The sequence below is a fragment of the Epinephelus moara genome, chromosome 24 (assembly GCF_006386435.1).
Source record: "Epinephelus moara isolate mb chromosome 24, YSFRI_EMoa_1.0, whole genome shotgun sequence".
Lineage (NCBI taxonomy): Eukaryota > Metazoa > Chordata > Actinopteri > Perciformes > Serranidae > Epinephelus > Epinephelus moara.
The window spans coordinates 33,468,392-33,495,296 of NC_065529.1; the positions used below are offsets into that span (position 1 = coordinate 33,468,392).

At 40.0% G+C, this 26,905-nt stretch overlaps 1 protein-coding gene across 1 annotated transcript in view; it reads right to left on the bottom strand.

Annotated features, from left to right (window-relative positions):
* Nucleotides 1-1,607: 1,607 nt before the first annotated feature.
* Nucleotides 1,608-26,905, bottom strand: part of soat2 (sterol O-acyltransferase 2) — a 29,986-nt gene continuing 4,688 nt past the window's right edge. Inside the window, exons 3-16 of the mRNA XM_050036956.1 lie at nt 25,985-26,043; nt 25,669-25,808; nt 25,127-25,180; nt 23,686-23,793; nt 20,810-21,092; nt 16,780-16,855; nt 14,489-14,573; nt 12,388-12,433; nt 11,966-12,095; nt 11,437-11,534; nt 8,879-8,977; nt 7,440-7,575; nt 6,833-6,978; nt 1,608-4,461 (exon numbers count right to left, since the gene is read on the bottom strand). Coding sequence (XP_049892913.1) covers nt 4,405-4,461; nt 6,833-6,978; nt 7,440-7,575; nt 8,879-8,977; nt 11,437-11,534; nt 11,966-12,095; nt 12,388-12,433; nt 14,489-14,573; nt 16,780-16,855; nt 20,810-21,092; nt 23,686-23,793; nt 25,127-25,180; nt 25,669-25,808; nt 25,985-26,043 — 1,517 coding nt within the window. The 3' untranslated portion in view covers nt 1,608-4,404. The remainder of the gene's footprint in view (nt 4,462-6,832; nt 6,979-7,439; nt 7,576-8,878; nt 8,978-11,436; nt 11,535-11,965; nt 12,096-12,387; nt 12,434-14,488; nt 14,574-16,779; nt 16,856-20,809; nt 21,093-23,685; nt 23,794-25,126; nt 25,181-25,668; nt 25,809-25,984; nt 26,044-26,905) is intronic.

Below are 26,905 nucleotides of genomic sequence, written 5' to 3' on the forward strand. Positions count from 1 at the left end.
TTGGCACAGTACACATCTGCAAACCATGTTAATACAGACGTTACATTTGAATGTTTCATGAGCTGACTTTGTCACTGGGAGGTGGAGGGGATGATGCATATTGATGCAGCCTGAGATGGCTGCAGACCACAGTTCGAGACCAGCAAACAACAAAACGGGGTGTGTTTTGCAGCACATTCTCACTCCCAACTTGTAAAATACAGACACTTCCTTCGTCAGTGGCCTGTCACATCAAAATACAACATTCTAGGTAACCCCACTGGGTTATTTTTTGTCGTTAATGAACAGCATGTCATTTTAAGCTATTTTCAGGATAAACTTCCATTGTCGTGAGAAATATACAGTTTTTGCTCATTAAATGCATACAGTATTTTTCAAAATGAACTTAGACTGTAGGTAAAAACCATTTATAGTTTTAATTCCTTAGGTTTAGGCAACAAAAGCACACGGTTAAGTTTAGAAAAAAACTGATTCGGCTTAAACTAAGCATGTTTGTTACTGACATACATCACTAGCATAACATACTACACAGACCAGCACACTACATCGTTATTAATATAACTCAGTTGAGTTTTGTTTTCACACAGGACACAAACAGCTGGCTCCCGGGTGAAAGTCCAAAGTTTGTTCACTCATTATACCACGGTAGTTGCCAGAGACATTGAGAAATGCCGCCGCCTGTCGAGTTGAGTGTGAGACCAGATTGGTTTTTTTTAACAAAAGGCAATGCATTTTCAGCTGTGATTGTGTCACCAACAGTGGGTATTTTAAGCCAGAATATGGTCTTTTCCTAACCATAAAGTTTTTTTGCACCTAAACATAACCATACGTCAACCACAGCATTAGTAAAACATCTAAAAGCGTAAAGTTTCAACATATCTGCTACATAATAATGTACAAATGTAACATATTTGTAGTTTGCTGCAAAGTACAATGCCAACATTTATTCTGTTGACTGGGTTGCTTAGTTACAAACTCTGGATTTCACTGGACTGCAGTTTACCTTCAGCTCTGCAGAGCATTTTAGTGTCTTTCAGCCCACAGCCTGCAACCTCACTGTTTTGGTTCACTCGAACTGATCTCATCAACCTTGTTTCTAGCTGCAGCATTCAGCTGTTTTCAGCAAAGAAGCCACTGTGTGCTTCCTGCCCATCACCAAACAACTGGTGAACACAGTGAAACCTGAGCAGCTAAAAAGCCAGATATTTTTCTCAGAATTTGGTGGAGCCCAAAACGGAGCCAAAAGGAGATTAAATGTTGAATTTACATTTGTCAGATGGACAGAAACAGCTCCAAAAAAATTACAAAGCTGTCTTATTTCTGCTGGATGTGTAAAAAGGCAACAATTTTCTGAAACAACTTTATATGTTGATTTATGTCATTGTTGACTCCTCAGTGGCCAAATTCTGATTTAATGAGGGATATTAGCTGATGTGGTTTTATTTCTGTATTCATCCAGCAAAGATGTCATTTCAAATTGGATCAGCAATGTGGCTCATTAAAGGCCGGCAAGGACAACTGCATCCATCAAAGACATAAAACATGTGACAGTCCCTCTCAAGTCTGGAAAAAAGATGTCATAATGTCAAATTAAAGAAAGTGCAGAATGATAATGCAAAAAACATGATTTTATTTTCAAGCTCAAAATGAATTATGTCAGACACAAATACATTTCATTCTACTCTTGACGCTGCCTCTGAAATTACCTGTGCTGCCGTGGCTCTCTGAGCTGCCATGGTATTACAGTATATCAGTTTACAGAGCATTACATCACTAATGCAAACACTGTACCAATGTTAATCCTCTCCTTCCTGTATGACTTCAGAGGGATGTGGCAGGCAGGCAAACAGAGGCTTTGTGGCAGATTGATAAGACGCTGCTCTGCCTGTTGCTGGTTGGCTAACGTACGTGCTCTCCCAACCAATCCCTGTTGGCTGAACGTCAACAGAGGCAGGATTAAACATGCAACACACACTGCAGGGCAGGTGCCCTCGCTGTGGCAAAGCCTGTTGGGAGTCACTGATGTCACCTGTCTGCTGTAAAACAACCATGTCCAGCTTTACTATAAATACAGCAGAAATAAGGCAAGCTAAAGAGAGTTTGGGGCTCCTGAGGGTTTATTATTACAACATTTAAATACATTTATTATTTCAAAGAAATGCATTCAGTTAGGTTAAGAATATAACCATATATACAGTACATATTTTCCGCCAGTAGGTTATTTTGTATATGACTTTGGGTTAAATATGGAGCTTGACCCAGGAAGTGATTAGCTTAGCTTAGCATAAAGACTGGTAACAGGGGGGAACAGCTAGCCTGGCTATGTCCAAAGGTCAAGAATCTGCCAACCAGCACCTCTAAAGCTCAATAATTAATATGTTGTATGTTATTTGTTTGATTTGTATTTAAAAAACGGACAAATTTCCCTAAAACTTTGTACTTCATTAAGACCTTGTCTTTCGGTAAACATGCTACTGGTTGATTAATGTGCAACGGTTTGCTTACAGTATGATATTCTATCAGCACTTGATAAAAAAAAAAAAAAAAAATCTGTTAATTACAACAGTTTTTAAAGAAAGTTTTACACAGCTTGAATTATTAAAGGAACTGTATACGACGGGTGTCAAACACACGGCTTGGGGCCAGATCCGGCCCGCCAAAGGGTCCAATCCGGCCCTGACCTTGCACACCTAATAGTGATGAACTTGTGAAGGCTAAGAGGTGCCAGGTTTCAGGAGCAAGTTAAACAGTGAGTGGCTTTCTTCATGTAAAATGCTGCTTCAGAGGCTTTTCTTTCACTTTAGTTTTGTGTGGTGCTTTCAGGATTACTACAGTAGAGTGGAAATGTATAGAGAAATACATATGTAATGGCAGTGAGTAGTTGACTGACTAAATGTGGAAAAACTGAGTGAGAAATATTGTTGAAATTGCATTTATTCTTCTGAAGACATCACAGGTTGTTTGTCAGCTGTGTTGTAAATGGATGAGCATTTTCAAAATGTACTTCTTTCAACAAAAAAAGGTAAAAATTCAGAGGTGTTTGATATTTATAGGACATTGTGCAATGGTTTTACTGGTCAGGCCCACCTGCGATTAAATCGGACTGTATGTGGCCCATGAACTAAAATGAGTTTGACACCCCTGGTATATGACATTCAGAGCATTAATAAAGTAGCAAACAGCTATTTGCCATGTGAAGATATAGTAGAGTAATGGTGTCCTGAGCAGAAAATGAAGTCACACTACCTTTGTGTGTTGTAATCCCAGCTTCCCTGTTCTTTTTTGTGGTAAACTGGTTCAGCTGCACATACATGTTAGTGCATGAGTCCCTGTGAGTGTGTCCCAATGGTAAGCTAATCGCCACCTCTCTGCACTGCGCTCATACTGCAGTTCAGGGTGCGAACTACAGTGGAGCCAGGGAGGAGCTTGGCTTCTCTTAATAAGGCATGAGCTCACCCGTAAACATGATTTGTTCATTTTTTTTTTTTTTTTTTTTTTTTTTAGCTGTCTTTGATATATTGACAATATGCTATTTTTGCCAAGCACTGCTATATTTCCATATCGTCATCATCATGGAAAATTCATAAAATTACTGTTACTGATGTGTGGTCCAAGCACAAGGGTGAGTCATCACTAATTTGCTCTAATAAAAATATTAAATACATGCATGCTATTCATGCCATCACATCCAAAGCGTGGTGGCACAATTAACCTCTCTCACTTCAACTCAAACATCAGAAAAAAAACAAAACAACTTCTCAGATCAGATGTGCAAACATACTAGAGCAACTAGGCCTACATGGTTTCAGCTGTTCAAAATGTTTTATTTGTAACAAGAGTCACAATCAGTCCTTTCTTTGAGGCATATGCAAGTGCCCCCCACCCTCCGTAAAAAAAGTGATCTCCCCTGAAAGCCATGTTTTAGTTCACACACTGCGGTGGTTACCACTGATAACACCGTCCCGACCCACAGTGGTGAACGCCATTGTCAGCACTGTTGCCATTGTTCCCACTGACTGTGTTATTAGCACTGTTAGCTACTAGCCACCGGCTTAGCCGTCTCCATGTTGAGAGCCATGTGCAAGCAATCCCGGCTCAGATTCTGAATCATAGATATGCTCTGAATGTCACATACAGCTCCTTTAAACATTATTTAACACTATCATACAAACACAAACTTGGAATATTTCAGAGGTGATATTATGGGTAACATCAGCCCTGAATAACAACATAAAGAAAAAAAGGGACAGTCAAATCTTGACCCAAAGAAAAACTTACACACTAAAAACTGAAAAAACGTACATATTTACATGTCTTCAAAGTTTCTTTCTCTCCTGTGTTCAGTCCTTTGTCATTTTCTGACCCTGTACCCTCATGATTTATCAGCCCAGCAGGGAGGCAGCATCATCTCTGGTAGCTGCACGACCACGATCGCGGCGTCACCAACTCCCAGAAGCTATTCTGTTGACACAGAGTGGGAAAAATGGTCTAAATATGGAAACATTATCTGTAATCCTTTTACACATTTTATCTGTATGATTTAACATCCATTTATCATCACTTAATAATCTCATTTAACAAATGTCATATCTATTTTTAGACAGCAGTGATCTGTATTAAGCCATTGTGTGTGTGAATGACGCCACTGGCTTTAGAGGATGCCTTCGCTGGGGCTGCACAGAGATGCAGTCGTTGGTAGTGGAAAAAGTATGTTAAGTACATCTGCGCCCATCTGTCGTGCAAATCCTTCACATCTGTGACTTCATCAAACGCTCTGGGTTGAAATGGGAGGGGTCTTTAAAGGGTTAAATACATGTCAGAATTTTTTACAGACAAACAGTTACTCAAAGCATGTGGATTTTCTACATGTGCTTATGTGTGTAAGATGGGTGTGTCATCTCTGTTAAAACAAGTTAATGCAATTTATACGTGCATCTACACATAGACTTGTAGTCTGTGTAGTAACAGATGTTCATGAATGACTGGAGATAAGAACAGACGACAAAGCCAGGATGATGAAACAGGAAAGACGTCAGATTCATCTGGTTAGTGGCGTCTGTGTAAGTACTCAAGCGCAAGTCATGTAATGTACTTATGTAGTATATATCTTTTTTTAGTTGATTCACCTGCTGACCTATTTTCCGTTAATGTATCTCAGAAACTGAGGTCAAAGTGCTGTCAAATGATGAGACTTCAGACTACTAACTACAAACGTATGGAATTCTGTTTAAGTCAATATTAATTAAATACATAAATAAATGGAAAAATATATGAGCCTATGAAATAAATAAATAAATACATCAATGAAATAAATCTGAAATAATATGCAAATATAAATATAATAAATAAATAACTTAATCAAGTTTGATTAATAAATAAATAAATACATAAATAGATTTGTATTTAAGGACGTTTTTTAAGAACTACTTTATTTCAGGGGACTTTTATTTCATAACTATTTATTTATTTAACATTGACCTAAGGGGATAATTAGGATCTTTTGAAGTGGGGTTGTATGAGGTACTTATCCATAGTTGGTGTATTACATACAGCAAATGGCGCTGGGCACACCACCAGTTTGGAGGAAGCACACAGGACTGTCAACATGGAAGCTAAGCATCTATTGCTGTCGACAGCGGCAGCAGAAAAGCGTATTTTAGCCACCTAAAAAAAATCTCGCCTTAGAAAAATAAAGATCATTTTAAGTGTATGCTGTATTTAGAATATTTTTATGGCTCTACCTTGCTGTCAGCAATTTTTAACTGGAAACTGAAGGTGTTACATCACTCTCTTCAAAGCCACCATCGAGAAAAACAGTGATTTAACATCACCTAACACAGGAGCTTCAGGTCTACTGCAGCCTTAATTAGTTTGGTTTTTTTCTGTTATTGTGTGACTTTGGCGTAAAAGGGAATGCACGGATTCACCAAAGTCATACAATGACACAAACTGACTAACTGATCGAGGCAGCAGGAGACCAGCAGCTCCCGTGTTCAGCAAGCTAAAATTACTGTTTTTGCCAATGGGGTCTGGTGCCTCTGATGAAAGCATGGATGGGGGATCGAAGCCTTTAACAGTTTCCCTGTTGGAAAGAGCTGTCTGCAGGAAGGTAAGGTGGTAAAGATATTCTCAAGATAGCGTACACTTAAACTGTTGTTGATTTTTTTTTTAGGTGGCTAAACACGTTTTGTTGCTGACCCTTCGACAGCAGTACATTGATTAACTTTTGTGGTGGTACTCCTGCCTATTTCTCCAAACTGGGAGCATTAACAGCCATTTACTGTATGTAACACACTGACTATGGATAAGTACCTCAAACAACCCCACTTCAAAAGATCTGAATTCTAAATGGCATCCATGTGAACAAAAAGATGTTTGCAGCTGTGTTTATTTAAAGCATAGGTTTTTGATGTTTTTCTCCTTGCTGAGCTTAAAACACAGTCCAGTGGGATCGTTGTTCAAGCCTTCAAACATCATAATAAATCTCACATTATAGTTAAGTATGTCTCCATGTCTTTTGCTGGGACAAATTGCACTTTCTGTCAGGTTTTATTGATTTTTATTGTCACAGATGTAGCCAAGGAAACTGAAGTGTAATAAACCCTGAGAGAAAGCATGTTTTTGTCACTATAAATTATAGTTATGTCTGTCTTGCCAAGCTTTTTGATGGCATGACTGATAGCTTGAGCAGAATCTGCAAAAAAGTAGTCTATCTTTAGAGTAGAATAAGCATCATCCAGATATAAAGGTAATCAAACAATACGTCTGATGATGGCTTTGCTCTTTAAAGCTTTTCCAGTACTAGCAGTACACATATAGGTGAAATACATACCTCTTTCCGAGGGCAGTGTATCTGAGCGTACCACTCCTGGCAGTAGAGACACACCTGGACACCCTGACCGAGGAAGAGACACGCCCACATGATGACATTGAACACAGGGCTCTGGCGCTTGTCGTTCATCGTGAAGTTGAACACCACTAAGAGAGGAAGACATGACTTGATGACTGTTCAGTTAAACTGTGACAGGGACAAACAATAAGAGCATGAAAAGTGAAAAGTAAAACGTTCTATCTGATGATTGAGCCCCAGAGGAAAAGGACACAATGCACAAGTCAACTCTGTTTAATTATAACGAGAGTCATCCTGTGAAAACCGCTACTAAATGTTTGTTAGAGTGACTAATTACAGGTTTTAACAAGGCGTGTAGGCACAGTCCAGAATGTGGGAGTGGACATTTACATATTTTTAACAAGCTATTAAATTCAGAGTCGTGTTTGAGCTTCAGTAATGAGGTAGACATGAAACACTTCCCTCTCTATCTTATCTTTATTTGAAAGCGATGTATGTTTCCAGCAGCAAGGTCAGAGCACTGGATACCAAATATTCCTGTTTATATCACTGTGAAGTTTGTTCCCTGAATAATGAGTACAACCCTCACCTCCAAAGATGGCAAAGAGACAGAACATGACGGGATAGAAGAAGCCAAAACCCATGGTGAAGGCGTACTCGTGGACAACAGCGGAGACGATGAACACAGAGAGCATGGCAGCTGTTCGGAATTTCCTTTTCGACAGCTGCGGGGATCAGAGAAAGAGAGGGTTTGGCTCAAAGTTCAGGGGTCAGCTGGTTCGGCGGGGGAATCTGTGTCACTAGAATTACAGGATGAGTGTTAGACTGCTATACACACTTCATCACATGACATGCTGCTTTGGAAGTGCAGAGACGAGATTCACTGGCACATTGTTGTTTTATTTAACACTCTAAGACGCCAGCTTTTGTTTTTGCCATGCATTTTTAATTTCTCCTCGAGTAGGACCTGCTAAGTAAAAAAAACTAATCATTGTCTTTGAGCAGTAACATTAACAGTCCTCATTTGGGGACGATGGGTATATTTTAAATAGTAACCAGTGTGTAAAAAGGTATAAAACAGTTTATTTCAATGTCTAAACACTGTTGTGTAAAAACAAAATTACAAACAACATAATATTTGTTCAATATTTTGTAACTCTATAGGTAAGGGGGCCCCTGTTCAAGTCTGAAACTGTTCAAAACTGTTAATTTCAATGCCTGAATATGGCTGTGCATAACAAAAAAAAAACAAAAAAGCCTATGATCTGTTCATTTTATAACTCTGTACGGATTTTCTCTGCTGCGTACTTAAGCTATGAATGTCTTTTTGTCTCTAGGAACAGTCTGTCATGTGTGAAGTGTTGCAATACTGCAATTAATAATAATGCATTTTATTTATAGGCACCTTTAAAAGCACTCAAGGACACCTTTGATTATAAATCCTAGGTATAAAAACATCTTCATAAAGTCGTCATCAGTGCAGGTCACCATATGTGTGTCACCATTAAATCAGACCGAAAATGCAAGCTTGAAAAGGTGTGTTTTCAGACGGGATTTGAAAGTGGAAAGGATGTCAATATTGCAAATGTCGTTGGGGAGAGAGTTCCAGAGGCAGCTGAAGGCTCTACAACCCATGGTGGTGAAGCAAATTATGGATTCCTGATGTCCTCAAATGAGTACTTCCTAATTAACAGCATAGCTTAGCTTGTTACTATCACTACAGTTTGTCAAATTTATATGCCATGTCAAACTACAAATGTTATTAAGCATAAATAAACAAGTGTCAAACATAAAGTTTGATCAGAGTTTGTACCTTGTCTACTTTAGTGTTGGGATCAGCTGTAGACCAACTTGGCAGAGATGGCTGCCAAGGACTATTGTACTGCAGTCTTGCTAACACTGGACGGCACATAAATGCATCCATGTTTGAGAACAACTGGTCTAAATTAATCAGAATGAAGTATAAGGTGCAGCAATCCAAAAATGTAATGTCCTCATATCAGAACACTGATGGGTAGTTTTCCTTACCCAGAGGAAGTCTCTGTATCCATAGTAATAGAGCCAGTCATGAACCACTACGTTCCAGGTTCGGTAATAGTTGGCGAAAGATGTCGAGTTCCACCAGTCCTGAAAATTAACACAGAGTAGTAATATGAGTGTAGATCAAAATAAAAACAGAATACAGAAGGATCAGTTCAGCGTTGGCATCTTAACAACATTAGAACCACTGCTGTCAAATAATTCATACTGGTTTTTATAAGTTATACTGGTGAGAGCTTTGTAGCTTTGATGGCACACTGTGCTTCCAACTGCTGCAGAGGTAAACAGTTTGGACACTGAGGGAGGCATCAGCTGAAATATTTGTGTGACTCCCTCTCATCTGCTGTATATGTGTTTCTTTGAAAACACAAATATTTCGGCTGATGCCTCCCTCAGTGTGAAGGCTCAGTGACTGTCCCAGTCTAACCTCTTTTAAATAGATGAGTGGTGTCAGGTAAACATAATTAGATCAATAAAATGCAATAGAGAGGGCACATAGAGCAGATTTAAAGGAAATGGTGTGACCACATTATCATCACAAAAAATAAAAAAGAAGCAAATGAGATCTTCAAAAGACGACTTCTAACTTGGAAATACGAGTATTTGATTTCTTAAGAGATTAAAGCCCCTGTCACACATGCACTGCAAACCTGAAACTAGACATTTCCTGCAGGAGCTGTATGTGAGTCCGTTTAATGTCTTAATCAGACATTGATTGGATTTTACTCTGCCAGCTCCCAAGTATACTAAATCAGTGTGATGTCCGATAGTTGGTAATTGCTCAGAGAAGTCATAGTGAGTGAGTGAGTGGGCATGTTGATGATGTTTCTATGGCTTGTGCAAAACCAGAGGAAAACAATTCAGGAACTTCCGTCAGTAAGAGCTGAAGCCGAAACTGTCCCGTAAATTTAAATTTATTGGCAATAAACTGGTGTTTTCACCAAATTACAAAACTGGCTATGGGACCATGTTGTAATCTGCGTCATGTCCTGCCTCCTGCACGCTCTACCCAGGTGCAACCCCTCACTCCTAACGGTGTATTTCCAGTAGGTGAGAATGCCTCTGACACAGAGAATCTCCTGTTGTGTGCTGCATGCGTAAATGAGAAAAATGACTTAAGACACCATTCTCATGTCTGGGTATTAATTATGGAGCTGCAGCTAGGAGGTGCTAGGAGCCTAGCATAATAAGACTGTTATCAGTGAGCCTAGCTTTCTCCAAACTTCAAAACCTATCAACACCTTTAAAGCTCAGTAATTAACATATTTGTTTAATGTGCTCAAAAATCAATCATAGTGTTAGTTCAGGCAGAACATGATGTCAAACTCAGCTGATCTCAAACAGCCCAGTCAACTGATGGAGCAGCTGATTGATGGAAGGGAGTCAGCTGATAGATCACATGATTCCTTTCTATGCAACCAATCAGCAAATCTCATTCAGGGCGCCCTGTTTAAACTGCTCTGGCCTGCCTACTGTTGCTGCTTCCTCTGCAAGCCGCTTTGCAACCCACCTCCACCCCAGCTCCTCCTTTTCATGCTGTGTCTGACTTACGTAATTTCTGTTATCATTGATGCTGCTCTGTTCTGTTTAGGTCCACACAGTTTGACACACTGAGCGTAGTACTTGCATTTGCCCATGTCTTTGAGCTAGTTTGCCGTCTCTGTTAAGAAGTTGTGCGTTTGTCACTCACTGTACAGCAGGAAACAGCACTTCAAAATGAAATCACTGTGTCGGAAACTCACTGACCTTAAAAATAGAGTGTGTTTTTTTTTTTTTTTTACAAACGACATGTTTGTGAGTCAATTGCATTCAGAATGGACTGTGACCCACCAGTTGGGAAGCACTGCTGTAAAGCACTTTTTAAACAACAGGTGAACACAGTGATCTTTCTCTCCTGAGCTTAATTGTAATTTAATGGCTGATTAAACATTTGTAAAAAGAGTTGAAAACCAGCCACTGAAACAGATACAGTGATGCTGACTGAGAGCGTATAGGTGTTCGCAGGGCCTTAGGTTCCCCAGCTCAATATCCTCTTAATATGGCTCATTAAGGAGATCGTTCTTATGTTCTGACCTGGGGAAAAACATTGGCTGAGATCCAGTGTTAAATGTATGCTTCCCTAGGTCAGAAACGATTTGGCCACCTACTGCCGACTAATGTTACTGTACTCCCTGAAAGTTACAACCACAAAGTTGTGGGCAAGACAGTTTTCTTGACGTCAGACAGAGATATTTCCTCCACCTCACTGTTATTGTACATAACTACATCTACCAGTTTATGTTTAATCACAACTTTGGACATGCAGGAACACATGAGTCAAAACAGTGAGTCACATGAGCCAAAAAAACAAGTCACAGCTTGTACCAGAGCAAACTGTATCAACAGAATATAATGAAGAAGTTAAAGTGTTTCGGGACCATCAGGCCACCCTGCTGTAATTCCATATGTTATTAATCAAAATTTCCCCATCTGGAAAAGCGAGCATATTTGAATATAACGTGTTCACAGGAGAGATGATGCCACAAAAAATCAGCCATGCCACACACCTTGTAAAACATTCTGTCAGCAAAACGCAGCAGCTCCCCGAAGAGGTTGAGCCAGCAGTGCAGGAAGGCAAAGAAACACAACAGAAGGAGCATTATACCTGAGACAGACAGACAGAGGGAGAGAGTTTATGAGGAGTGCTTTTATTCTGGGCATCGCTCCCAGCTTTCTCATAAGAATTGTAACTTGACACTGATGCTCTTATATCAGCACTTACTCAAAAGGCTATTCACTTAAAGAGAGTAATAAACATTGTCAGGCTCTGATACCTGTATCTGATTGCATAATAGCATCTTTAATCTTATCACTGACTCCAAAACACTAGAGACTTAGTTCCTCCATTTCCATATTAAGTGATACATTAACCAGCGCTGACTCATACAGGTAAGAGATAATAGAGGCTGTAAGCAGAAGTGAGGTTACAAATGAAGATGAACTTTAATACATAGGCCTCTGTTTGTTTTCTAGTGACTTCCTACTAATATCTGTCGGGGCAAGCTCCATGCACGTAGAGAGTAGAGAGTCCAGTACCTGGTAATATTGAGTTGAACACAGCAAGAACCATCGTTCGTTTACTGAACGGCTGGTTGGTCTCAGGTCTGAAGACAGGCACGCAGAGCCGCACCAGGATGAAGTAGCCGTAAAACAGGCATCCTAAGATCTGCAAATTGACCGTTAAAATATAAAAACATTACAATAGGACAAGGAAATTGAATACAGAGCACACTTGAGAATCAGCACTGGAAAACTGGCGATAGTGGTGTCATCTAAGATATCAGAGATAAAAGCTTTTGAGCAGCTGTAGTTTATGACTGCCCCACATTATCACACAACTCACAAGTGCCATGAGCAACTTCTAGGTCAGATCATTTCTAGGTCATTGACCCCAACATAAACCGTCATGGTATTCTGTTACGTAATCCGAAAATGAACTCTCAACCGTTTTATCTTACCATTCCAAGTGTGATGCCAACGTACTTCCATCTAATATGGGTATTCCTGTAAAGAACAGACAGAATATGTCACAACTACTATGACACTATGCATTTATACAAACAGTGTGAATACTGTATTGTGTGGCCAGCTTTGCTTTTCTTACAGTGTGTTATATGATGTGAAATTTGCTCAGATTTTCCACTCAGCATTAGTTTTTAGGCACAAATTGGCTTTTTTTTTTTTACAGCAAACATTTTGGCTTTTCACTGTAGGAAAAGCTCAGGATTTACTTATAACATTAACGGCTCTATGGCTTTGTTTTATTCAAGTGTCTCAATAAACCAGGGATACTCAACTCACTTTGGGTGGGGGACAGTTAATAAACAAACGTAAAAGGTGAAGTATGTGATTCAAGAGAAAGATGACGCTCATCAAATGATGCTTTGGGTTGGTAGCTGGATCAAAGCACCAGCCCAAAGCGTAGGTATGTGATGACCTGGGAATGAGACTCAACAATCAGCTATTTTTCTCCAGAGTTACACACAGTACATTTAATAATAATTATCAGTAAATTTAATAAATGTGATGCCCCTTTTGAACCTTTTGACGTTTGCTGTCCTCACTCATCTTTCAACTTTCATTACACGTGACTTTTTTTTTCATAATTTGGAAGCTTTTGAAGAGGCAGGTTAAGTAACCCCCTACTTTACAATCTTAAGTTTCATCGAGGCTCAGCAGCAGGGTTCCACTGGTATTGTTTTAAGACAGAAGTCTGATACAGATGTTTTTGTACTGAAGCTGCTGGTTGACAATATTTTGCTCAATGTTCAGTATCTTAAAGTCTCAGAGAGCTGTATTCTGGTCAGAGTGGAAAAGCCTCTAAGGCAGTATTTTACATGAAGTATCTGCTCACTGTTAAAATTTCTCCTAAAACCTCTCAGCCTTCTCATATGTATCAACATTAGGTGTGCAAAGTCATCTAGAGGGCCGCACTGGACCCTTTGTTAGGCCAGTTCTGGCCCCCAGGTCGTATGTTTGACACCCCTGTTTTAAGAACACTCTGGGTTTCGCCCCGGCCTCTGTTAAGGGATCCTCCCCAGGCACTTTTTAAATGCTTGTTTATGTACTCTAGCACCTCATTTATGGTCAAATAAAACATGAAGATAGGCCTGCATACTATAGCTCCCTGAAGTGTCATTTATTAGCACATCCACAAGTGACGTTTCAAGCTAATGCTCTTTTTCAGACTGGCATCTTTTAAATATACATGCTCTGGTCACATGAAAGTCACAAGATGATCCCAGTGAAACACAACAGCAATCTTTTATTGGTCCAGCACCTACCCTACATGGTTTTTAGATGTGCGTGGCATGCTTTTTGTTACCCCATTTGCATTCAAAATATTAAAAAATAAATAAAAAATTCATTGTGAATGAGAGCAGCACTCTGTCGCAGGCCAGGCTTGACCATAAGTTGAGTTACTGTTCACTGCAGTAAAGTGTAACATATCAGTGTGACAGTGAGCCTGCAGGATACTAAGACCTTGAAATAAAAACAGCTGAAAGGAATTCAGCCATTATTACGTTTAATGTATCTGCGCTTTTGAGACTGCGACATGCCAAAATGTATTACTTGAAAAAGGCCTATTAGACAATGCAAAATGCTACTACTTTGACTTTGCTTTAAATTTTAGCATTTTCTTAGTTTGTGGCACAAAGTCAATAATAAATGCACTTTCTAGTCTTAGCCACCACTCAAGGTGCTTTACAACACGTCAGCATTCACCCATTCACACGCATTCATGCACTGCTGGCAGAACAACCATGCAAGGTACCACCTGTTCCTCAAGAGCGATAACCATCCACATGCACAGTCACACACCGATACAAGCCATTTGATGTTCAGTATCTTGCCAAACAACACTTTAACACGTAGATTGCAGGGGCCAGAGGTCAAACTGCTGTATTTCCTGAGCCACAGGCACCAGTAATAAAATAAATATGATGCTCACTCTGGTACATATCAGCTGCACTCACATTATTATACAGTACTATCACTAAGTAAAGTAAAAGAACGAAGAATAAGCAAAAGGGATCCCTGTCAAAGCCACAATCTTACCGAGGATATGATTCCCTGTAGATGAGTGTTGGACAGAAGAGGAAGTACAGATAGCTGGAAAATGTTGGTAATCTGGGACTTTCTCCTGGAAAACAAACACAGTTCAATAAGTATGACCATCAAAGAGGAGAGGTCCAGTTTGAATCCTAAAACCTGGCAGTAAAATATCTTTTAGCAGTCCGAGTTGTCTTGAGTGATTTTAAGGAAGGTTTTCTGTTGAAAAATAACTGATTTGTGTCTGTGGTTCAGACATGTGGTTCTCATTTCATTTTCTTACGTGGAATAATACGAGCCATTAGCAGCTCCATTTGTGAACACTCAGGGTTTACTGTGCCTTAATGTAGGGGCCTGCTAACAAATGGCTGTTTAATATAAAGCAGCAGCGATTTTATCACAAAATCGTTAAGCCATTATGTCAAATTGTCTGTTTTAAAGACTCTAATCTCTTTTGCTGAACTATTAGCTGTGCTCCAGTCAAGCTCCAAGTTTTTACTAATGACATGTACAAATGGTGAAACTAAGGAAGCCCTGAGAGGCAAATGAGAAAAAAACAACTGGTGATCCATTTTCTAAGTCTTATTTAAATAATCTGTGTTTATGATTTCAGAACAGGGGGAGAAAAAAAAGTCAGATGAAAACAAAAATAGGTTTGCCAGGATCATTTAAATTACCTTTTTTAATCCGTGAAAACAGGTGGAAAAATGTTTTGACAGGTGATTTTTCTTTTGTAGGATTATTTTTGAAGAGATTGCTGTGGTAATTCTCATTCTGGCAACAGGAGGCTGAGGTGCCTCCGAGGTGAGCTCTCTTCGCCATGCACTCTAAACACAAGGTATATTTATTGTGTGTTAGCAAGTTACCTTGTGTTTAGAGCGCAGAAGAAAGTAAAACTCATCTGGAAGAAAACATGAATGCTCTTTTAGTCCGATTTAGAACATGTGGTAGTGCTGCACTTCAGCCTCTTGTGGCCAAAATGGGTATTACAACATAAAACATTTTAAAAAAGTGATTATTATTAATTACTTAAAGGTCCAAGGTCCAACATTTAGGGGGATTTAGGGGCAACTAGTGGTAAGGACTGCAGATTGCAACCAGCTAAAATTTCCTCCGGCTAGAATTCCTTCAGTGTTCATTGTTTAGGAGGTTTTTACCGCGAGCAAAATTATCCATAGAGTTCTCTTCCTCTCCAAAACAAACAGACCCGCTGATTATAACTGTGTCTCTCATCCACTGTTAGGTTTTTACTAGGAGCTGAATTATCCACAGATGTCTCTTCCTATTCACAACAGACAGACCCGATGATTTAAACAGGTAAAACACTGAATAAAGCAGTTTCACGTTAAAAGATCAGTGTTTTTTTCGACAGTCCTCATCATGGATGGGCTGCTAATTATAGTGGCCTACACGAAAACGCAAATACCCCATCTAAAGGCAGTGTTTGGTTTGTCCATTCTGGGCTACTGTAGAAGCATGGCAGTGCAACAAGGTGATAGATATAAACGGCTCACTCCAAGATAGAAAATACACAATTCTTATTTTCAGGTTATTCTACACTGGAGAAAATGTACTTGCCAATATATCCTCCTAAATCCTACACACCGGACCTTTAAAAAAAAAAACATTCACCTGCCAAAACTTTTCTCCCACCTGTTTTCACAGATATAGAAAAGATAATTTAGAAAGATGATCCTGCCAAAACCTTTTTTTTTTACCTGTTCCACAGATTTAGGGGGAAAAAAACATTTGAGGATTATCCTGGCAAAAACCTTTTTGTCACTTGTTTCAAACCATAAACACAGAGGCGAAAACAATTTCGATTGGACTTGGAAAATGGATCACAAGGCTGAAAATCTGTTAAAAAAGAAACTTAACTTAACTTAACTCATTCCAAACCCACATTCATACCATGGACACTTCTACAGTATGAAGCTTTTATCTGTCAGATTTTAAACTTTTATCCGTGACTGTTAAGTGTTCTCCTGGAGGCTTTTTACTGCAGCAAGTATTCACATTTACTACTTTGACTTTTACAGTCAAAAGGTACTAGAGACACATTCTTCCTCCTCTAACAGACTTTTACAATAGGATCCCACGGGGCTGCACGTACTTGAAGTTATTTATTGTATGTGGGTGTATTCACTGTTAGTTTTAACTTCAGCATGAATCATTAGACGGTAACCTGCTGAGGTCTGTTTTAGTCATTTCTCTCCGGTGTCTGGGAGTGTCACCGTGACTAATGATACTGCCTGAGGAGAAAATACACCTGACATCAATACAATGCAGCGCTGTACCTTCCTTTGGTGGATTCTTCATGATAACAGGAGCGGTTTCTCTTATGAACGAGTAGCTCTTCATCAGGAATCGAATCTGAGGGGAAATTGATACGGTTATTATTTGGAGTGGGACACAGTGTATCAGTATGAGCAGCTTAATTGGCTGCCTTTATTGCATGGATTGACAAGGTGCCTGAAGTGGACAACCTACGTCTTTGTGGCCTCAATCTCATGTTTCTGTGTGTGTAAATATTGACTCAGTGAGGTATTATATTAGCTCACTTCTGTAATTAATCGGAAGGAAGAACAACAAAAGGGAAGTGTATCTCACGACAGGGGCACAGTTGGAGAACTGGTTGATCATTTTAGCCTGCCATAAACTGCAGTTCAGACATGATGCGTCATTAATCTGTATACAGCAGGGAACCACTTAGTCTTTTTGGGCATCCGATGCATTCAATGACGCATCAAAAATCAATATAAAGCGTTTATATATGGGATGGACAGCATCAGAATTACAAATATGCTGATTGGATCCATGTCAGGTGAGGATCAGGACCGGGTTTCCCAAAAGCATCTAAGCACCGGGATTATCTCACTCCAATGGAGCTAAAATGATCGCAGTACTAAAACGGTTTTGGGAGACCAGGGGTAGACCAGATAAAGAGGATGAGGAGGCATTACAGTACGGGCCCATGATGTTCAAACCGTGGCAGCACTGAGATCTACCGTCTCTTTTGGTCTCCCATCCCTGGCCAGCAGAATTTTCTTATCAAAATGTTCCTGCTGATGGCAATGAAGGGCCGCATTTATAATTTGGATTACCAAAGAATATAACGTTATCTACAGTCCATGGTGTGTCTGGAACAGGTCATTCCTTATTATCATTTTTTATGCTGGTTTATATTCTATTAGTTTTTTGCTGAGCAGCAGTTCACACTGCAATAAAAACACTTTAATCAAACTGCAGGGGTTGTTACAAAAAGTGACCCAGAACTGTAAACAACCTCTAAACAACTACATTTTCTGGAAAAAAGCTGCTGGAACTGTAAAAACCAACCTGCTGCTTATGTAAAATCACAAATGAAGTGCTCATGTCAGCTGTTTCATCCATACTTATGTCATTTACTTATCAATGCATCATTGTTTGGCTACTAGCAGGCAACCTTCAGTTACAAGTGTACTAGGTGGCAGAGGTGGGACCAAATCATTGTTTTGCAAGTCTCAAGTCTTCACACGAAGTCCCGAGTCAAGACTAACAAGCCCCACATTGCACCAAGGGAGGCATCACTTTTGTAGAATAATAACAAATGGAAATCTTAATGATTCTAAGGATTTGTGCTTTGTGAGCTGGGCAAAGAGAGTTTTTACTGCTACCTTCAGATCCACTACTTCCTCCTGAAGAAAAAAAGGATGACTAGCTCAGATAATTATTGATGCTTGTAATTAAAGAAAACACTAAAGGCATCATGTGCCTCAGGTGGTACAGTGGTTAGCACTGTCGCCTCAGGGAAAGAGGTTCCTTGTTCGAACCTGGTGGGGTTTTGAACCAGGATGGAGAGCCCTTCTGTGTGGACTTTGCATGTTCTTCCCATGTCAGCACGGGTTTTCCCAGGGTACTCCAGCTTCCTCCCACAGTTCAAAGGTTAATCGGTGACTCTAAATTGCCCATAGGTGTGAATGTGAGCATATGTGTCAGTAGTCTGGCGACCTATCCAGGGTGTACCCCGCCTCTCGCGGGCTCCATGTATGGAAAACCCAGTGGACCTCCACTAACTCCATGTTTTGGTGAGATGTCCACTTTCAAAAATCTGAACCAGCAACTCAAATTAAGTGGGTCTCAGCCCACCTGCTGCAGGGAGTGTGGATCAGTTTCAGTGGACCATGCAACAGCTTCTGGTTCTGTCCATATGTTAAGCCTTTTTGGAGAACTGGCCATTTGGCCTGAAATCTGATTGTACCTTGGATATATTCCTAAAGGCCTCAGTAATAATGACACATGCCATTTGAAGACTTTTATGGCCAGAGGTAAAAAAACGATTATGAAATGTTGGCTCGAGAGGAACCCTCCCTCCATTAACCTTCTTATCAACATAATCAGCTCTATCCACTCAATGGAGAAAATGACTTTCACTCTTCGACTTCAGAAGGAGACGGGGGATGAATGCGGGGTAAAATGGGATTATTATAATCATCTGGACTTGTAACAATAATTTTTCTGAACTCCTTATAGGCATTATGAACTGCACCTGTGCCTCCTTTTCTCTCTCCCTCCCTTTTCACTGATTGAAACCGTACTGTCCCACTCCTGTCCTGTTCTACGTTAACACAAAAAATAAAAAGTCTAAGCATTAAAAGAAAAAGACCAACACAAGTCAAGTCCCAAGTCCTAAACTTTGAGTGTTGAGTCTTAAACAAGTGCCACTTCACCAATTGTAATGCCATTTTAACAACAGAGAAATAATAGATGTAAATATAAATAATGAATGCTTTCTTAATTTTGTTTTTATTTGTCAAGACACGTTTGTTGGAAGTTTTTAAGTCTCTGTCTGTAATTTTAGACCCGTACATTTTGTGCACTGCATGACGTTTTGGTTGACCACTGTGCTGTTTTTGAGAATAAATTATCTTTGGTATTATATTTCTCAGTAACATAATGTTAGTTATTCATGCTGATCTCCTGCAACTTGATTGCATGTTGTCGCATTGGTTCAAACAAAGTGGATGTGGGGATTTAAGTGCTGGGGTCTAGCGTTAATGTAGCCGATTCAGGAAAAGAAGCAACTTTTAATCTTTAGGCCTGTGGTAAAGTATCAAATATTCTCATTCAAGTCAAGTTGCTGTTTTTTTTTCTTATTTTGTTAAGTCAAGACTAAAGTAATCAAATTTGTGACTTGAGTTCAGACCTCTGCTCGGTGGTTTTTACAGTCCGTCGGCTCTCACTTTTACTCTCTTGATCCCTCACGTTGAACTCTGCTTGCTGCCACAGCCCCCTCCAACACCCAACCCTCCTCCTCATGTGATTAAAGCTTGTCATCTTGCCAGGCTCTAATCATCGAGCGTGTTCACAGCTATCTCTGATTCTGTACCATTACTGTATGTGTTACAGGGGATTAGTTCTCCCAGCAGAATCCTCGACGCCGCTCGGATTCTTTGAGAGGCTCCTAGACGAGCGGAGTCTTTCCCTCCAAATATATATATATAATAAATAGTCAATTCCTTGACATGTCTCTGACTGAAATTACAAATTAGTGTGGATATTTGTTGCAGTGAGAGGAGTACGCCATGTGAATGTAGAAGCAATAAAAAGTTGGGCAGCCTGAGCTTGCTCACAGGCTTTGCTACAGACTATAAATAATGCCCCAACAAATGCTATTTGTCTGATACATCTAAACAACATTTCACATCTTTATTGTAAGAGAGGCAGAGTTTGAGACGCAGGAGGAACCAAAGTTTTATAGTTTTTCTTCTGTTTACTTTGTAGTCAGCCTAATTGTTCCCTTGAGTCGGTCCTCCAAAAACACTTTGTCTTATCAAAGTGTTGTTCCCGAAACATTCAGGCAACAACACTCATAAATAGCAGGAGTGAACTAGCTTACACTTTTATTTGTTAAGTTTAGTGTTCTGTTTGTTTTCCTTTTATTTAGGGCCTTTGTGCTTTTAAAGTTGTCTCAGTGCAATCTCATGCCTCATTATATTCATGCCTCTTGTCCACATCTACTATTACATTCTAGTCGACTGACGGATGTGATGTCTTACACACAGGTGACTACAGCAGCTCACCTGTACCTACTGTAGTTATTGTGCAAAGTGTGGATTAGACATCAGTTAATACAGGATAACTGCATTTTCTTGTCACGAATCAGCCAGCGTACATCTCAATACATTACATCTGTGACCAGTAAAAATCGGATCATATAGTCCATGTTGATGTTTCATTAACGCTCTAATGTGAATGACATTTTCATTCAGTGAGACTTCAGGCTGTAACTTTTGCACCCTGTTCATAATAAATGTGACAGCATTTACTCCTCAAACACACACTCACCTGCTCCAGTATCACAATGAACCGCGAGGCCGGAGGCAGCTGGTAGTGCACAGCCACGTAGATGGGGAACAGTCCCAGTATGCAGGTCTGCACTGCAGATAGGACCAGGCCCGTGCCGAGAGACAGCCCCAACTTAGAGGGTGAGCTGTGGTACAAACATCCCCAAAACACCAGCGTGTAGTACGGAGCGAGCAGGGTGTAGACAAACATCACAAACCAGGCCCAGGTGACTGTTCCCACCTTCCCAAAGGCCCAGAACAGAATGTCGAACTCCAAGACCAACCTGAGATTATATAATGAAAGAATTGTTAAATGTTTCCAACAATGTTCAAACCAGAGGAATTTGCAGTTTCATTCAAAGCAGAAATGCGTTTCATTTGGTCAGTTGTAAATGGTAGTTGCTCAAACTTTTAGGAAAACAACAAGTGGCAATCTGCAGAGCTAAAAATTGAAGCCTAGGGAGTCCAAAAACCTGCAGTTTCTCTAATGGCCAATTGATGCTGGCTCCAGAAGTGACTCAATCCCATTAGATTCCTATATTAAAATGCCCAGCATTACAGCAGAGATGAACATGAATACAGTCCTGCACAAAACAAAGGTTTTGGTCTCTCTAGCTATTTTCATGACAACTGTACTGGGTTGATTTTTATATAACTCACCCATTTAAATTTCATTAAGGCTTCAAGTTATGCATAATTAAGGGTACTGATTGACAGGTGGGTGCCATCCTTTGAAAATGTTGTCACCGCGATGTTGGGTAACGTGGCATAGATTAACTCCAGATTCAGAGTCTAAGTTTACTGAAATGTTTTTGTCATCTATAAAATGTTCTTGTTCAGTGTTTGGTTTTACTAAAAGACCTTGGAAGAAGTTGGATGATCAGTTTTTCTGATAAGTACATTTTGTTTAATGGTTTTAAGCCTGTTTTTCTGGCAAAAAAAATTGCATTATCACAGTCAATCATAGCTGTAAATACACTGTGCTAACCAAGCTCTCAGCTAGCGTTAGGGTTAGCTTCACCCTCTCATCCAAGAGGTCACATGGTCGCATCTGGCTCCAAAAATCCAAGATGGTGATGGCCAAAATGCCAGACTCGCGGCTACAAAACAGGAGTTCACAATCCAAGGGGTAAAATCACGCTGGTTCCATCCATTATTTTACACAGTCAATGGGAAACACCAGATGATATGTCAGAGAGTGAGGAAGAAACTCAGCGAGCTGCTCCTCTGCAACAAAATAATTCTGATTTATTGATATTATATTTCTAAATAAATCCATTTCATGTGCTACTTTGACAAGTGGCTCATGCAACATTCGACATGCTCATAAAGTTTTTTATAGTATAATTGTTTTGATCTAGGCTCCCATAATGGAATGTGCCACATAAGGTGTATGGGTGATATATATATAAGTATATATATGGTAGTATATATGGGTAGTTGAGTCATCTAATGGAAAGTGTCACATTAGCTTAAGTTATTTGGAGCTATTTTTCATCAGAATGAAACGACATAACGTGAATAAATAGTTAGCACTGACGCCTCACAGCATGAGGGTCCTGGTTTGAACCCAGGGTGGGGGAGACCTTTTGCATTTTTTCCCCATGTCCCCGCGCGTGGGTTTTCTCCAGACACTCCAGCTTCCTCCCACAGTCCAAAGACATGCAGGTTAATTGGTGACTCTAAATTGCCTGTAGGTGTAAATGTGAGCGTGAATGGTCTGTTTCTATGTGTCAGCCCTGTGATAGTCTGGCAACCTGTCCAGGGTGTACCCTGCCTCTCGCCCAATGTCAGCTGGGATAGGCTCATTTCACTGAAAGACCCCTAGTTGCAGAAAATACATAATGTGCATTAAAAGACTAAAATTAGGCTGAAAATAAGGACATTAACACCGAAAACACCCAGCGGGGGCAAAGCGTGTCCTGTGGCGAGCTGCCATGCAATGACTCTGGGAAGCAGCTGCACACGTTTGATTCTATGGTGAAGTGCAGCCAAACTAAAAGTTGGGCATGGTTAAATTTTTTGAGGCTAATTGCAGCCAGAAAAAATCTGCAGCAAATCAGTAAACAGAGTCCTGTGACTCCTGTTACATTTTGTCTATTGTTGCAGAGACTTTTTTCACTCCTGAAACACATGGCCCCACCTCCTGACTATAGGAAAATGTGAATATTGTGGCAAGGTGCACTTTGGTACTGCTTGGTGTGTTTTGGACATAAGGTGATACATTCTATTTGCCAATATGGTCTGTTTTCACAGGGTTTTCAATAACCATTTTAATTACATTAAAGCATGACTGGATTTAATGAATGACGAGCATAGTTAAATGCATTGAATATCTTTCCAATTATGTTCTCTGAAAAGAGCCCTCTGGTAATAACAATAATAGATTTAGAATGCCCACTCGTTGCAGCATGTTGTGGCAGGGTTTATTTAATTCAACACGTCCACTTGCAATATTATTATATTTCATCAGTTTCCTCCACATTAAAATCAATGTTAACTGTGGGTGGATGTATCAAATAATTTTCACACGGTCGAGTTTCCATCTAGAGAAACATAAGAATTAAACTCGCAATCCTGCGTCTGCAAACAGCAAGCGAATCATTACTGAACTGCCCAAAGCAACAGCAGAAATACTCGGAGGGATTGATTGCTCTATCTTCCTGCTGCCAGATGAGCAGAGAGGCAGGGAGAGACAGAGGGAGGGACACAATGAGGAAGAGAACAAAGATAAGAGGGTTTTTAAAGGCTTTAGGGTAATTGAGTTTCTGTTAGATTTAGTTCAGGGTCACAGAGTCTGAGACGCGCCATTGCTGTAAACAAACGCACCTCCAACACACAGACACAAACACACATTCATGCACACAACACACTGACCTGCCCTGGTCGATGTAGTCCACAGCCAGTGTGCTCAAACAGAAGATGACAAGTACAGCGATGAACATGTGGTAGATGGTCCTGATGTGGTTGATCTCAAACAGTTCGCTGATGAAGAGGAGGAGAACTGTCATGAATACAGCTCCATGGTTTATTCATGTGTTGTGCTGTGTACATGATTTGTATTTGAGTGATTTGGCACATAGTCATGGGGACCACGTAAGCATTGATCTCTGTTGTAGACTCAAGCTGCATAAGCACAAGCTGCATAACTCCTCTCAAGCATACCATGCCGATATCCATATTTCTCAAACATTTTCAGCTGTCTTGCCCTCATTAGGATGGGTTATACTGCTTTTTTCTTTATATACAGTTAGTCATTTAGTTAAGTGACTTTAACAGATAAAAATTACAATAAGAACAGAACACACAAAGGGGGTTAAAGGTCCACTGTGTAAGATTTAGAGGGACACATTGGTAGAAATGGAGTACAATATAATGAGTATGTTTTCTACAGTGTACAATCACCTGAAAATAAGAATTGTTGTGCTTTTGTTATTTTAAAACAAGCCGTTTATATCTACATAGGGAACAGGTCCTTGTCCATGGAGTCTGTCATGTTTCACCACCATGTTGTTTCTGCAGTAGCCCACAATGGACGAACCAAACACTGGCTTTAGACAAGGCCGTTCGAGTTTTCACGTCAGCCACCATAATTAGCAGCCCTTCAACGATGAGTGTTGGAAAAACACTTTTTTTAATGTGAAACTGCTTTCTTCAGTGTTTTTACCAGTTTAAATAACCGGATCCGTTTATTTTGAAGAGAGGGGGAGACCTGCGGATAATTCGGCTCTTTATAAAAACCTCTTGGACGTGGGGCATCGGTGGCTTAGTGGATACAGCAGACGCCCCATGTACAAGGCTGTTGCCGCAGGGGCTCGGGTTCGACTCCAGCCTGTGGCCATTTCCTGCATGTCACTCCCCCTCTCTCTCCCCCTTTCACACTTGTCTGTCCTGTCAATTAAAGGCTAAAATGCCCAAAAAAATATCTTAAAAAAAAACCTCTTGGACAAGTTACCAGGCAAAAAACATGAGCACACATTAGCAGGTGCTTGGCTAGTGGCCCATCTGCATCAAAGAAACACAGATTTGTAACATGAAACTTCTTCATTCAGTGTTGTTACCAGTTTAAATTACCAGGTCTGTTTGTTTTGAAGAGGAAGAGCCCTCAGATCCTGTCAATTAAAAACCTGGATGCCACTAAACCCCCCTAAATCTTAAACACTGCTCCTTTAACTTTATATAGTGCACATGAAAAAAGTACTTGTCATAAATCTATTGAAACCCTGATGACGACATGATAAATGTGCATATATTTATATCTATATGGTGTATTGGAGAAGACTTGCTTAATTTCGATGGACTTGTTTTTCACACTTACTCCAACAGTGACGGTCTGGCCATGAACACTTTGCCATCATCCATTCTCTGAGATCTAAAACAAACACAGAAAAACACAAACATATATTTTGCTGCAGTTAATTAGAGAATAATATCTCTCATTAAGATAATTAAGGAATAATATGTGCACTAGTACATTTTTCCTTCTACTCCTCCTAAACCCAATAATATTCTCTAACCTTTGTCTGTCTGCTGCTGGCTGTTCTCCAGTGCACATTCTTGTTCTTTCACTGCTGCTGTTCTTTGTTGCTTTGCCTGTTTGGCTTACTGCTTGTGTATGCTACTTTTTTCCTGTTTGCTGTATTGCCTGACGCTTTTTTCTTCCAGCTACCTGCCCCCATTTACTGTATGTGCTAGTCTGCATGTTGTCTATGTAATGCTAACATGCGGTCTGTTGTGATGGTATGTAAGTAATGAGATGTATAAGAGGCTTTGCCTTTTGCCAGGGCCCCATTGTAAATGACAATTTGTTCTTAATGACTTGCCTGGTTAAATAAAGGTTAAAACAAATCCAAAACAAACCTGGATGAGGGGTTTATTGTCGTCTTTCCATTAACTGTTGGCTGTAGTTGGGTAAAAGGCTGGACAGACTCAGTCAGTGCTTTGTCCAGTAAATCACTGAGCTGATCCTGGACCTGCTCCAGGACTTTCATCTTCACCTTCTACAAGACAACACACAGGAGAAAATGTAGTTTTAGCTTTCTTAACTTAAGCTTACTTTATCCGTTATATATTTTACACACTCTTAAAACATAACTTCATGCTGTATCCTGTTTAGCTTCTGTATTTTCTCGTTCCACATGAGTAAGACAGAGGAGCAAGTGGAGTTATGGATCACCTGTGCATGTTTCTGCCACTGTCTTAGATCTTCCTCTTGTGAATTATCATGGTCTCCAGCTGTGGAGAGAAGAGCATAAGATTATTTATAACTTTTCTACATGTACTGTGGGAAAGTTAGGAGATAACTGGGAATCCCACATGCTGACGCTGCACATATTTCTACAATAATCCCACATATAGTGACTTAAATCTGTAGTTGGTAACTTTTATAAAAAATAACTTTTTGTCATACTTGCTGAAACTGTCACTACATGCACACAGTAGTACATGAGACAGTCTGTGAAAAATCATGTTGCTCTGCCTCCTCTTAGTGCTGCTAATGGCATTACTGCATGTGAACAAAAGCAACCAGTCAGAGTTGAGGAATCTGTATCGCAGCTGTCAATCATGTCGATCACGGCTCATGAACTGTGGTCAAACTGTAAAACTAGGCAGCACCTATCAAACATGAATCAAGATTCTGTTAGTTCATTGCCTATTTCTCACCTCAAACATTTCAGAAACATATTTCTGCGTACTGTTTAACTGTAATATGACTGTAAGTTTGTGATCTGGCTGCCATGTTTGATGCAGTTGAGCCAACAACTAAGCACCGCCCACCAGCCGGAGCAAACTTTCTTATTTTACAGCTGAACAGTACACTAAAATATGTCTCTGAAAACATTTTTGGGCACAGTAACACATGAGCAAATACAAAAGTGACCATCGCTTACAGGGTGATAATGGCAAATGGTAAATGGACCTGCACTTGTATACCGCCTTTCTAGTCTTCCAACCACTCAAAGTGCTTTTTACACTATGAGTCACATTCACATACACATTAACACACTGGTGGCCGAGGCTACTACACAAGGTGCCACCTGCTACTCAGTTTTTAATACACTCACACACTAGTGGAACAGCCACCCAGAGCAAAATT